General features: G+C 40.0%; 1 protein-coding gene across 1 annotated transcript in view; it reads left to right on the forward strand.

The window, feature by feature from the left end:
- The window catches only part of MED13L (mediator complex subunit 13L), a 186,283-nt gene that overhangs the window by 80,927 nt on the left and 91,736 nt on the right, over window positions 1-13,620 (forward strand). The window contains exons 3-4 of the mRNA XM_061465785.1: window positions 7,216-7,300; window positions 11,768-11,851. Of these exons, the coding sequence (XP_061321769.1) occupies window positions 7,216-7,300; window positions 11,768-11,851 (169 nt within the window). The remainder of the gene's footprint in view (window positions 1-7,215; window positions 7,301-11,767; window positions 11,852-13,620) is intronic.

Here is a 13,620-nt window from a genome sequence, read left to right on the forward strand (position 1 = left end):
GAAGGAGGAAGTCTTCTAAACTCATAGTTCATTTCCACTATGGTCAGGTTAATGCTTTTCATTTATAGGGAATGTCCTCTGCAAAGAAATATCAAGTAGTTTGGAACTAAAACTGCTGAACACAAACAGCCGGTGGCACAGTGTAAATCAGGGATTTGAGGGAATTTTCTGGCACATGAGAGCGGGTTTTGCACTGCAAACAACTTCCTGCTTTACTTTAGGAAACAGTGGAAACCGCATAAAAATTCTGCCGTATTTATGTTCATTTTGCTATTTCTCGGGACAGAGCTGGTGATTGTGGAAAGCATTCAAAGCAAAAACCACACACCAAACGTAACTGTTTGGTTTGGGATCTCATATCTCTGAAGCGAGCTGCTCAGCTCTGGCATAGCTGATGCTGCATTCCTACATTGAAAGCAGACTCCAGCTACAATTACCCAGCAATGTTTGTACTGATTTCATAGATACAATTTTGGGTTTGGAGAATTAGATGTTACCCTGGATTTTTGAAATAGTTTGAAGTGAACTTCTAAAGCAGCAGAAGTGGTCACATACTTTGTGTGACCAGTTTGCTCCTGGTGCCCTTTGAAACCTTGTTAGTTAACCATGTACTGAGATAATCCTAGAATTGGAATAGTTTGGGTTGGAAGGGACCTTAAAGCTCATTCGGTTCCAATTGCCTGCTGCAGGCAGGGACACCTTCCCCTAGAGCAGCTTGCTCCAAGCCCCTGTATCCAGCCTGGCCTTGAACACTGCCAGGGATGGGGCAGCCACAGCTTCTCTGGGCACCCTGTGCCAGCGCCTCAGCACCCTCACAGGGAAGAGCTTCTGCCTCAGAGCTCAGCTCAGTCTCCCCTCTGGCAGGTTAAAGCCATTCCCCTTGGCCTGTCCCTACAGGCCCGACTGGTGCTGTGGTGTTAGAGTGGGAAGGCAAAAGCAATTGTGCAGGTGTGAAGGAATATGAGAGTATGGGCCAGGAAGAGGGATGAAATTGTAACATTTAATGTCTATTTTATGAAAACAATTTTGTACCTTACCGGGAGTGAGGAAGCGATGAAAGTAATACTTTAAGTAGTGTGAGAATAATCTTAAGTGCAGATAGTTACCTACCATCTGTTTTTCAATAAATAGCTATTATGCTAATTTGTTTCAATGCACAGAATTAAAGCCGGTAGTATTCCTGTGATACCCAACAGCTGCTGCTTTTGAAGGTTTTATTTATCTTTCTCAAGTGCTGCTGCAATTTTAGTTTCATAGTCAACTCTGCTCCAGAGTGTCAGGTTTTGTATAGGAAATGGTGCTCCATTGAAATGCAAACTTGGGTTGTGTCTGAACGGCAATCTTCAGCAATAGTCCTCATCAATTGTCTGATTTCCCTGGAAGCCTGGTGCTGTTAGGGATACCTTGGAAGGATGTTGATTGTAAGTGCTTGTAATCTCTGATTGCAAATAAGTGAAAATGAATGGATCAAATGGTGAACATCTCTTCTCAGATCTCTTTTGGCTGATGAGTTGACTTGGGAGAGGGAGAACCAAGATGAATTCTCAATACTGTAAGAGTAAGAAGTCCAATTTCCCTCCAATCATAACCAGTGCAAGGAAATTAGATCTCTAAGTGGGTTGAATCTGATTTAGTAATAAGTCAATTTAATCACTAATGACTTCAAACACAGATTTTACAAGGTGATCAATGGCATTGTAGCAATGATCGATCAGGAGCATTGAGTTTAATTGGATTTTTATGGCTATAATATAGTTTTTCAGAATTAATGTACCATTGCTTTGCTTTGTTACTCTTTTAACTCAATTTTTTAGAAGAAATGATGCTTCAAAATGCTGGTTGGCCTTTGAAATATTGTTTTTAGGCCACATTAATAAAAATTAAACTGAGAAGTTAAATGCTTGCTTTTAGTAATTGAATTTCTGATCTTAGACGAGTTATTTGGCTGTGTGTTTTTCAAAACTGGATCTGTGCAGGGAGACATCCCCCCCCCCAATTGTTCATGTTTCATGCTAACGAGCAGACACAAATCAAAGAGTAAGAAGGAGCATCTACTGCTCCGAATATGAATCCTGAGTAGCCACGCACCTCCCCTTCCTCAGCAGTTTGACATAGTAATCTGCCCTCCAAGTAATCTGCGTGTCCCATGTGTCCTGCTTTAATCTGTCGGCATTTCTGCAGTGTGCAGCAAGAAATTGATTTTCAGTAATTTTAATGGCTGAATAACTGGTCCTGTCCCAGAGTGTTTCTTCGTATTTGCAGTGGCCGATGTGGTAACTGAAGTCAGTGTTCTGGATAATAGGTTTCATTAGTTTTGATGCCTGAGGTAAAAAAACAGTAGGTGGGAATAAAGGCTTGGTTTTGATGTCTAGACGTTCATTTCGGCTGTTGCTGCAATATGATACATTAAAAGGAAATATGTAACATAGCTCTGAGGAAATATGTATTCTTTGAAACTAATTCTACTTTTAAACTGCAGAAGGCGGCGTGACCTGAATTATTAACATGGTTGTGGCTGCGCTTCTTAAAGGTACCACTCTCTCTGCAGTGCCAGCGCAGTCTCAACTCGCCGGCTCTCCTTCCTCCCTACGTTTCTTTTAAGTAAAATATGTCAGTTTGGTCACTGAAGCAGAACAGAGATCTTATTATCTTTCCAGTATCTCTGCTGGGAGAGCTAAAATTATTGAAGTATTTGCTTTGATATTTGGCTATGACTTCTCTCCTTGAAATTTTTATAATGGCTCTTTTTTATTTGAGAACATGGCTGGCTTCATAAAAATTGTTGGACACTTTGAAGACCTTAATATCTCTGACTTGAAGATAAAACCAGACCCCAAGCCAACTAAGCTGCTCATTAAGGGTGTTTAAATTATAAATGTCCAGAGTAAGGCTCAGTTGTTGTAGTTACCTTCCATTCTTTTAACATCTCGTCTGCAAAAATAAACTTCAAATTGAGCACAAATGGTCTGTTCCTTTATTTGAACCTGTGAAAGCTGAATGTTAACAAACATTTAAAACCTTGATCTGTGAAGGGTAAGGACGATTCCCATTCTGTGTGGAGACTAGCAGTGAGATTTAGCACCGCAGTTGTAATCCAGGACGAGGTGTCAAATACACCTTTTCTCTTTTGGGGTTTTATTTCTGCCAACAGTATCTTGGCAACGAGGCAATTGAAAGTATTTTCTCTGTGGATGGTTTCTTTGCAAGTGAAGCACGCTGCATTGTGTCCTTCAGGTGCTCTGGCCGAAAGGCTTTTTACCTTATTCCTGTACACACTTGCACGTTGGATGATGGTAGCAGGTACTCAGCTGTAGCAGTAGCTATTATTTGGAATGCACAGTGCCCTGCTGGCCTACACAGAGGTATTTTATTGCCATTGGATCTGTTAAAGTATTGCTTCGGTGGTTTATTAGCTTTCCATGAACATTTTAAGGACTCTTTGTAGTTTCGCTTTCTTAATTCTTACACATTGAAACAATGATGCCTCTTCAGATAAATGAATAGAATATTCTTGTACAAAGCTCAAATAGTTCTTCTTTAAGAAAAAGTACCTTTTTCTGCTCTTGGAAGATACCGCAAATTTCACAGTTCCTTTTGGATCCATATGCTGCTTTAGTGCTCTTTATCTGCAGTAGATTTAAAGAGCATATAATGGAATGATAAAGTAATGATAAACAAGTTAGAGTGTCTCAAGTGAGCAGTTTATAGAATTACAGTTAATGGCAGAGATGATGTGACCTTATCTTCCTGGTTTTCTCCAAGAATCCAGACTCTCAGACACAGGGTATTATCAGACTTAGCTGCTTGTTTTGAGAGGTTGATTTCATGGGAAAAGAAAACAAACAGCAAAACCCAAACCATACAACAACAAAACACGCATAGTATTTGCTTGGTTTGGTGTAGTGGTAAAGTTATCCCTCTATTTGCAGGACATACAGTGAGCAGAGGATGAACTGCCTGTTTTACAAGTAAATAAATGCTACTCACGGTTGTTATCCTTGACTACTCTGACACGTTCACCTGCTTAGGAAAGGTAGCATGTACAGAGAAATATATATATATATATATATATATGCAGAGAGATAGAGATACATATATCTATCTACATGAATCTGTCATGCTAGAGGATCAGTAGATCTCACAGGTCACATTAAGTGAGAAGGAGCTTGGACTCCTGGAGGTCACCCAGTCTGACACTATTCAGCATGGAATTGTGCAAACAATAGATCAGATCAGTGGTGGCTTCGTCGACCCAGGTCCTAGGAAGCAGTGACCCATGGTTTTTTCCCATCTGCCTTGCTGCCTCTCCACAACTCCTGTCCTCCTCTCTTACTTCATGGAGGAAAAAGTAGTTACCTGCCCTGTCGCACTCTTTCTCTTACTAAACTTCAGTCCTTATTCTTCCCTTACAAGTTTTCTGGTTTTGACGGTGGGTTTCACAGCTGTTGTGTAGTGTCCAGTTTGTTTGCTCTAAAGAGGGATATTTCAACTAGAGGAACAGAAAATAACTTCAGGACAGGATATAAGTGCTTGGCATAGGAATGTTTCAGAATCTATGCAGCACCTGCTTTCTGTTAGCTCTGCACCTGAAAATGCTGTCGGGCAGCACTGAGAGGCTGGTGAGGGCTTGAGTGGAAAGCCTTGAGCATCCCAAATTATTGTACAGACAGAGACTGACAATTATTTACTGACTTCTATAAAGAATTTAACATATTCTTTGAAATACAGCATCTAATTACACTGTCACAGTGCAAAGATTTGGCAGATCACAGGGATAGTCTCATCTCTAGTGTTTGGCCAAGTTTTGTTACTGGTCACCATTTGAAATTGTAACTTGCTCCAGTTATTTAAGCTGTTTTCTTTTGGAGGCTGGATCAGAAAGCCAAAGAGCAGAGAGGAAGTGAAATGCTGCAGTTCTAATGCCCTTTTTTACTGCAACAGCCATATATACACCCTTTCAAATAGTACATTTTGAGTAGGATCAAGAAGTATTATAGGTAAATACAGTGAGAATAGTGCACTAATATATCTGGGAATCAAAGACATTATTACAGGAAAACGGTTATGAAGATACCTTGTGATATCCTTAAGAGTTAAATTTATGTGTAATTTACGAATGCAGAATAATAAGAAACCAATTTGGAAAATCAGAATGTTTGAGGGATGATACCGCTTGAGACTTTGCCCTTTTCACTGTCCCACTCAGCTTACTGCTGCTCAGCCAGCCTGAGCTCTTATTAGCACACTTGACCCTAGAGATGTACTTATGAGGCACTGTGAGATTAACTTTGCTTTTTCCTGCTTTTCCTAGGCTTTGGGACACAGCCCCTTGCATAGTCACCAGGGCGCAGGATAACTGTGTACTGGGAAGAGTGCTGCCTCTCTCCATTCCCTCATTTTCAGCCCCTTCTGCTGAGATCCATTGACCTTGTCCTAGGGACAAGGATCTCAGTTTGTGTGAGAGTCGTAGGGTGGTGCATCCCAAAGAGGAGCTGTGCCACTCTCAGCTGGCAGGGCAAAAGAACAGATTCTTTCAGTGCCTGAAGAATTTGGTCCCATGAGTTTGTTGTTGTTGTGCATGGGGAGCAGGTAGTGAGTTACAATTGAGAACATCAGAACCGGCAGTGAGAAGTTTCCTGTAAGATCAGTCCCATTTTGCATGAAGTTCCTAATGCAGGGACAGTACTGGCTCCTTGCATGGGTGCACTGATGTTATTAGTGTGAAACTCAAGAAGAGCTCAGTGCAGTGTAATAGTGAATTTCTTTTGACTTTTACCGATTGTGTCAGCTTTGTGACTGTCTAAAATGTTGTCGTTTTATTTGCATCAGGGTGAACTCAAGTGTGATCTCTCATACTGTAACATAGAACTGGTTACACATCTGAGAACTGTGGAGTGTTGAAGTGCAAGACTGTAGCAGTCTTACAGCTTACAGGCTTCAGCTGAACTATATAGGATTTATACATTAACACTTCTAAAAATGCATGGAGATTCTGAAGTTTCCTAGGAATACTCTTTTAAACATGCAATTTCAGGCCATGTGAGGTTCTATCTAGCAAGCAGCTATGGCACATTGCTCAGTGTCAGTAAGGTTTTGCAAGCATTAAAGGGCCTTTAATGGTTTTACAGGGAACGAGATTTGGCTCATGCTAGAGCCCCAAAGCACAAGTCTGCCTTTTCAGCCTTCTGAGAAGGCAACTGTGCTATTTGATAAGGTGATTTAGGTACTAAAGCCCTGGCTTTTTTGTTCTTTAAAGGAGAGACACTCCATTACCAATATTAGCATATCACAACGCTACTCGTTCATAAAATGTGCCTCTTCTTGTTTGAGGTTCTATGACTTACAATTACTGGGAGAAGCAGCAGAATGATGAACAATGCTGGGGTTTGAGGCTTTGAAGCTGCCGTTGAAGACTGCTGGCAGTAGTAGTATTTTTCATACAGCAGAAACCCCTTAGAAGCTTTACTTTAAACTTGATTGTAGAGTAAACTATACTTAGATAATAATCTCTGCATGATAGACATGCTGTTGGAAGGTTTCATCCTTTAAATTGGCTAAGGAGGGGTGTTAAGTATTCAGTTCTTAACATGCTGTAGAATTTTATGTTTGCATTTCTGAAGATCTGCAGAGTAGTCCTGTACAGTTGAAATGACAGAACTCAATTAACGAATTCTTACTCCATGACAAAGTTGTTTAATCATCTGTTTTTACTCTGCAGCTGAGATTGCATCTTCTGGCTGAATAAGATTTAGGATCTGGTACAGGCGTGCCAAAAATAGTTTTACTCTTGGTAATTTTAGCATCCAGAAGCAACGGAGTGAGGACAGCCGAGGTTCAGTATCGTTGCTTAACGCTGTTTAAGTTACGTAAATTGATCTTGAACCTTTAATGATTCACTTTGTTTCTTGATTGCCTGCATCTGGGGGTAAGTTTTAAAGGCTCTCTCATCTGTCCTGGCAAAGAATGATCATGAATTCCTCACCCCCTTACTTTAATGCGGAATGCTATGGGCAAATGTGTTTGGGTTTATGCTTTTGTGTTTTCTTGTTTGGCGGCTTCAGCAAGGGGAGACCAAAGCTCCTTTGGCAATAGGTGATAGTTGAAACTGTTTCATGAAACATGCTGCTGTTGAAAACTGAAGCTGTTGGAGTTATGTTTTATTCAACTGTTTGTATTTCCCTATTCTGAGCATGTTGACATTTTGTGTTTTTGTAGTGGTGGAAGAAGGACTGTGGGAGAATGGACTTTCCTATGAGTGTAGGACCCTGCTCTTCAAAGCAATTCATAATCTTCTGGAAAGGTAAGAAAAACTCCATTGCACTCAAATATTTCATTTTGCTATTTAAAATACTGTGGGATACCTACACAGCATTTGTATTTTATTGATTTTAAACTACATTTTTTAAGGGGTAGAACTTTAGTGCAAGAGGGGCAGTATATAGGGATGGATCTCTTAAGTTGCTGACTTCGGTGTTGTATCATAAAATGTGGTGCAGACTAATTCAGTGCTAATACAATGAATAATGTCAGTGAATATTTCTGGTGCATTCTTGCTCAGGAGCTGTTTCAACAACAAACAAAAGGATTCACCTTCTTGAGATGCTGATAGAGTTCATGCTTACAGACAGTGATTGTATCTGACCTCCAACCCCTTTGATGAGGTTAAATAGTATCTTAACAGATAACATTAAAGGCTTTAGTTACATGCATGTTACAATTTAACTAAATTTATGTACAATATTCAAGTGAAACTTAACAGTTCCTGATTCTGACAGGCCTTATGTATCCTGGAATAACTTGCCTTTGTCTCGATTATACATATACATGTATGTATATGTGACTTGAATGCAGAGTTATTATGTGATTAGTTAATACACTTCCAACTTAATCCAGCTATCTAGCTGTTAATCTTACTGAAGATTATCTTGTCCTTAGGCCTTCAGTGTATGGTACTGCATCTTCCACTACTGCATTTTATTCCCCCTCTCTTACTTCAGGTCATCATCACCTGCATGTATTGTATTTCAGGTTTATTAGGCTATTCCCACTTTTTCTGCATTTATAACAGCAATAATAACAGCAACAACATGCAATGCACCTCAGCTGTACCTCTGTGGTACATTCATTTTACAACATGTAGCATGGAATATTGTCTCTTTCAGAAGATAAACTAATTGTAAATTGGTTTATCTTGTCTCAGTACTGCATTTGCTTTGCTGGAGATTTACTAGCAATCATGTTTGCATTATGCTCCTGAGGTGGTTTTCCATGAGTGTTACAACTGTCCCCTTGGCTGTTAGTTACCTGTCTGTATCTGCTAGCAACTGATGTGCACAGGTACAAGGAGTAGTTGTGTGCTATTTCCTATCTCTTCTGTCTTTTTAGGGGGTAGACAATAGACTACTATCTCTTCTGACTTTTAGGGGATAGGCAATAGACTACTTAGAGCAGATAACAATATAAAAATGAAATTCCCATCTGGAATGTACACTGGTTGTGTTGTAGCAGTATAAAAGGGAAAAGTGACTTTATACATGTTTATCAGTGCTTGCTACCCAGTCAGCTGACTTGAAGTATGACTCCTATCGTGGATGTTTTTATTCACTGGAACTCTTTAAGCTTGTGAAGTAAACTTGTAATTATTATTTTATCTTAATACGTCCATTGAAGACAGTTGCCGGGGTCATCAGAACGGGTCTGTCCTGCTGTGACTGACAAGACTTCAGAGCTCTTCCTTTCAGCGACAGTCTTTGACTGTCAAGGTGACAGGTCAAGATCAAGTTGGCTGAGGAGGATCTCCAATTAGCTACCTCAGTGTTACATAGCATCAGCTGGGTTACGAAAGACTTTAAGATCAAGCCCAGCCTTTACCCCGGGGCTGCCAAGTCTACCACTAAACCAGAGGAGTATAGCTGGGTTTAAGTTAATTCACTCTTTTCTTTCTTTATTTATTGTCTGCCATAGCAAATCTTAGAAATCAGGCTGTTAAAAACCCATTTTATCCTCTGTTTACATAAAGCATGATCAATAAAGAAATCTTGAATTTCTTTTTGATCTTAGCAGAGTGACAGAGCCGTTGCGTGTACTTGAAATTCTGTGGGTTTTTTTAGTTATTATTAATTTTATTTTTAAAAAATGACTATTTTTCATAGCTATATTTCTGTTTGTGGTTAGTGAAGGGCAGGTTCTCTCCTCCCACCCCCCCCCGGTGTCCCTGTCACGCTCTCGTCGCTCTGACCAGCCATGGCTGCGTGGAGCTCGGTGCACACAGCGCCCAGTGCCCACCGCCTCGGGCCGGCTCCGCCACGCAGCCCCTCTCCCGCCAGTGCCTGAGGGGGAGAGCGCCAAGAGGAGCTGCTGTGGCGGAGAGGCAATGGCGGCGGGAAGAGCTGTGGTGGAGGGGAGCCCACACCCCCCCTCCTCCTCCGCATCACCTCAGTGAGTGAAGGCAGGGGAGCTGTGACCAGGGAGACGGGAGGAGAGGTGCTGGGTTTATGTTATCCATGGGAAGGCCGAGAAAGGGTATTTACTGTTCTGGTTTTTACCCCTCACTACCCAAATTAGCCATCAGAAGTTTAGGTCGATTTTCAATATAGAAAATGTTAGAAATTCTGAGGAAATAATGCTCAAAATGTTATGGTATTATTTCATAATCGTTACTGTGCCTTTATCGGGTTTATTTTTTCCCTAGAAAAACCAGAAGTGTGAGGGTTTGTGGCAGGGAAGTGCTTTAACAGCTTTCCTGTGCCGCTCGGGCAGAGCGTGGCTCTGCGCTTGAACTGGAGACCCGAGCTGTGGAGCTCGGAGGATTTTATGTCCTTATTTCATAGGGCTAAATGGCTGCTTTAGGCGTGTGCTCGTTTGGGCTTTTGTGACCTTTTTTTTTCAAGTTCATTGTCCAGCTTTCTCTTTGGGACAAGTTACGAGTGAGTGCTCACAGAGGAAAAATAATGCCATACGGTCCTGAGTTGTTCACCCAGCCGAATCCTTGAGATCCATGCTTCTGCAGTCGTGTTTCCCTCCTCATATGCATTACACTTAAGTAACCTGTGATGTAGTTTAGCATGTGAGGGTTGGCTGATTTTTAAGGCCGAGTTTACCCATTTTTTCCTAGGAAAGCAGCATTAGTTTGAGGCAGTTAAATCTGCCACAGTGAGACATAGCTATGCGGTGCTGGAAAGGGTCTGTGTGTGTGTGTGATGGAGGAGAGTTGATTGTATTCATTACCAGAACAGATTATTTTCTTTAGGGATCTGCTATAAACTTCACAGGCTTCCTTTTGTTTGTATAAAGTGCGCTGACACTGACAGACTTTCTCTGATAGCAAGTATTTCCTAGGGAAACAGTTGCTGAAGCATACTTCTTGTTTTCCCACCAGCACAAGAGCAGCGTCTTTAGCTCTCTGCTGGTTTAGTTTTCATACTCAGTTTAAGGTCCTCGTATATTCAGCTGAGCTAGATGAGTTTTTTTTTTGCTTTAATTGAGAAAGTGTTGTTAGAATTTTCTTCAGACTTTGGAAAACCCTGCCAAGTTTATACAGAAGAATTAGGAGCATATGAGGGCCTACGTTGTCCACTTCCTATCTATCTTCTAGGTATGCTTTTGAAGTATAGATCAGACAGTTTTTCTAAACCTTGCAGAATGTACTTTCCCAGAAGGTTTCGTGTGATTTTTAATCTTGTTTTGTTTTGACTACTCTCTAGCAACTGCTGTAGAAATAAACCATTGGAAAGCTTTGAAGAATGGAGTAGTTCTTTATCTGAATAAAGAAATACTGATTAGACCTGTATAGGCAAAGCTCATCTATTGCTCATAATTGTAAATAAACCACTAGCAACAAAGGACCAGTTTTTCAGAATTTTGGAAGCATAATATTTACCTTGCTGAAAAACATTCCTTCGTAACAAATTTGTGTGTGTGATCCCTTAGGCAGCATGTTCAACTGCATGTTTAATGTACGAACCATACTTAAATCGTGTTGGCATATGGCTAGTGTGATTCATCTCTACAGGTGGACTGAGAGAGGCATCCAGCGCTCCTTAACTTGTCAGCCTAAATTGGTTATTGATTGCTTTGCATCCTCACTGTTAGGCTTTTTCTTTTAAAGCCACGGAATATACAGTTTCTATAACAAAATTGTGCGTTTCTGAAGGGACCACAGAAAATGGGTAGCTTACTGCTCTAAATGTAGTCATGTGGGAGGATGTTTGTTGGAGTGAAGTTTTCCAAGAGAAGAAATGGTGATTATGGAAGTTTAAACACCTGAGATCATGCTGTGGATCATGTGAAAGAAAAATAGTTCATTGTTAATAATTGCTTAATACAATTTCCTGTCATTCATCTACTCTACTATTCCATACCAAAAATACAGGAATGCATATTTTTATCATGAATTCTGAGAGAAACACTGTATATAGAAGGGAATTCGTTCTATGGTTTGTCTTTGTTCACGAAGAATAATAGGATGATGGATCATTCAGCAAAAAGAGTAGCATGGAGCAGAAAAGATTCGGTCAGAGACACAGGGGAAAAATGCATCTGTGATGATCAGCATCAGGGACAGCCTCACAGGATTGGACAGTGATTCTCTATGACTAGTGTGGGAAAACAGGAAGTGGCAAAGTTACATGGAACCCAAAAGCAGCAAAACTGATTTCAATATGATGGAAATTTAACTGCTTAATCCCTTCGATGTACTGTCTTCAAAGACTGCTTTTAATTACATCCAAAGATGTAACTAGTAATTGTTGTTGTAAATATTTTTTAGGTGCTTGATGGATAAAAACTTTGTGAGAATTGGAAAATGGTTCATAAGACCCTATGACAAGGATGAGAAGCCTGTTAATAAAAGGTAAGGGGATCTCTATATCAACTACTGTTCCTATCAGTGTTGTCAGTGTTAGTACATGATGGTAACTTAATACTGTATCTTAGTGGTAGTTTTTCCACTTTTACCATGTAACAAGTAAAATCACACAATATTTTTGCACATCAGTAAAACATAGAAAGCAATTTACTACTTATTTCTGGTCTTATTATGATAATTTAGAAGGTGAGGTTGGTATTTATCCCGTAACTCTACAGGAATACCACATTTTGTTTAAAATCTTTTGAATACTGTCAGCCTGTTTCTGTCATTATACACCAGAATTCCAGATAGTTATAACAAATTATTTGAATTTCTGGACACTTAACCCCAACCTGACATTTAAGCAGTAAAATAACTGGTGTATAGACTTATTTATTTATTTCCTTTAAAGATGCCGGCCTTGATACACAGCTTGTACTCATTAGGCAGGCTGTCAAATCAGACCTTTGTGTCTGATTAATGCGCTTCTTTTGCAGCAGGATCACCACGGAAAAGGGCTAGCTAGTCTCCACTTGCTCGTTGCTATTTCCTCTCCTAGCTCTAAAGGTTACAATGTTCTCACATCTTCTGGTACTTGCATTTATAGTCATCTGCTAAGCAAGTTCTGTCAAAAATAATCTGAGTTAAGCTGAAACACAGATTTTCTAGTGGGAATCATTTTGACAGAACTGGGTTAGGAAGTGACTAAACATGCAGTTATGCTGGAAGATTTGAAGGTAATGAGCAAGTGGAGATGAAGTGGGGTGGCAACTTCTTCATCCAGCGTAGCTGCAGTCACAGTGCTATGTCTCATGGCAGCATTAGGTGCTGGTAGAAATCATTCTGTAAATCATACATACATTCTCCTTTTCATCTCTTTATCTCACTGCATTGTCTTAGAGCAGAAATGTCTTTCCTCTGTTACAGGATAATGCTACAAACAGTTCAATGCTTCAGACTTTGTGTTAAGCAGGTACTTCTAAACAGCAGTTATTTTTAAGATAGAATGCAGTAATTAAACTCAGATTTGTCTGCTTTCTAAAACCAGAAAGCATGAACTCAATATGGGAAGATCTCTTTTTTTCGCTACTTACGCTTTGTGGCCAAGTAAACTTACACTATGTATGTGTAACCTTTGATTTCACATTGATCTAATGGCAAGAAGCCAGTGGAAGATCCAGGTTTCTCCATACCTTTTTCTGTCCTAGGTATACATAACCACCTTTCCCCTGTATATTTTCTCTGCTGCTTTACTGATCATGCCAAGATCTAGTTGAATTTTCTGAAAGATGAATTCCTCGAAGTGACAATAAGAAACTGTGCCTTTTCCAGCTTCTGCAAAAGGGAGACAGCTCCTTTCAGCAAAAGCTATTTGTTTTATCAATTTTACTGCAGCCTTAGTGCTCAGATTAAATGTGTTTGTGAGTCTCATGTCTGTTCCTGGTGGGTATCAATTTAAGAAGTGGATTATCTGATACAGTAGATGTTGTCTGTCAAAACCAGCAGCATTCAGTGGTAGAATTCTTGCAGATTTGTAGGTTCTGTTCTTAGTTCTCGGTGTGTATAACATCGAGTCAGTTGTACAGTCTCCAGGGGATAATTGCATTTGTAAATATATGTGCAGTATGCACAAACATATCTGGTCTGGAAAATGTAATAAATTAATTTGTCTTGAACTGAAATTGTATTTGAAGTATTACTGTATATAAAACTGAGGTTTTTATTGAGAATTTTAGGGTTGAAGATAATGTTTGTTGGTGGTTTGTGGGGGT

The sequence above is a fragment of the Pezoporus flaviventris genome, unplaced genomic scaffold, assembly GCF_033815535.1.
Source record: "Pezoporus flaviventris isolate CSIRO_AGI_PZ_B2104156 unplaced genomic scaffold, CSIRO_AGI_Pfla_v1 ptg000041l, whole genome shotgun sequence".
Taxonomy (NCBI): Eukaryota; Metazoa; Chordata; class Aves; order Psittaciformes; family Psittacidae; genus Pezoporus; species Pezoporus flaviventris.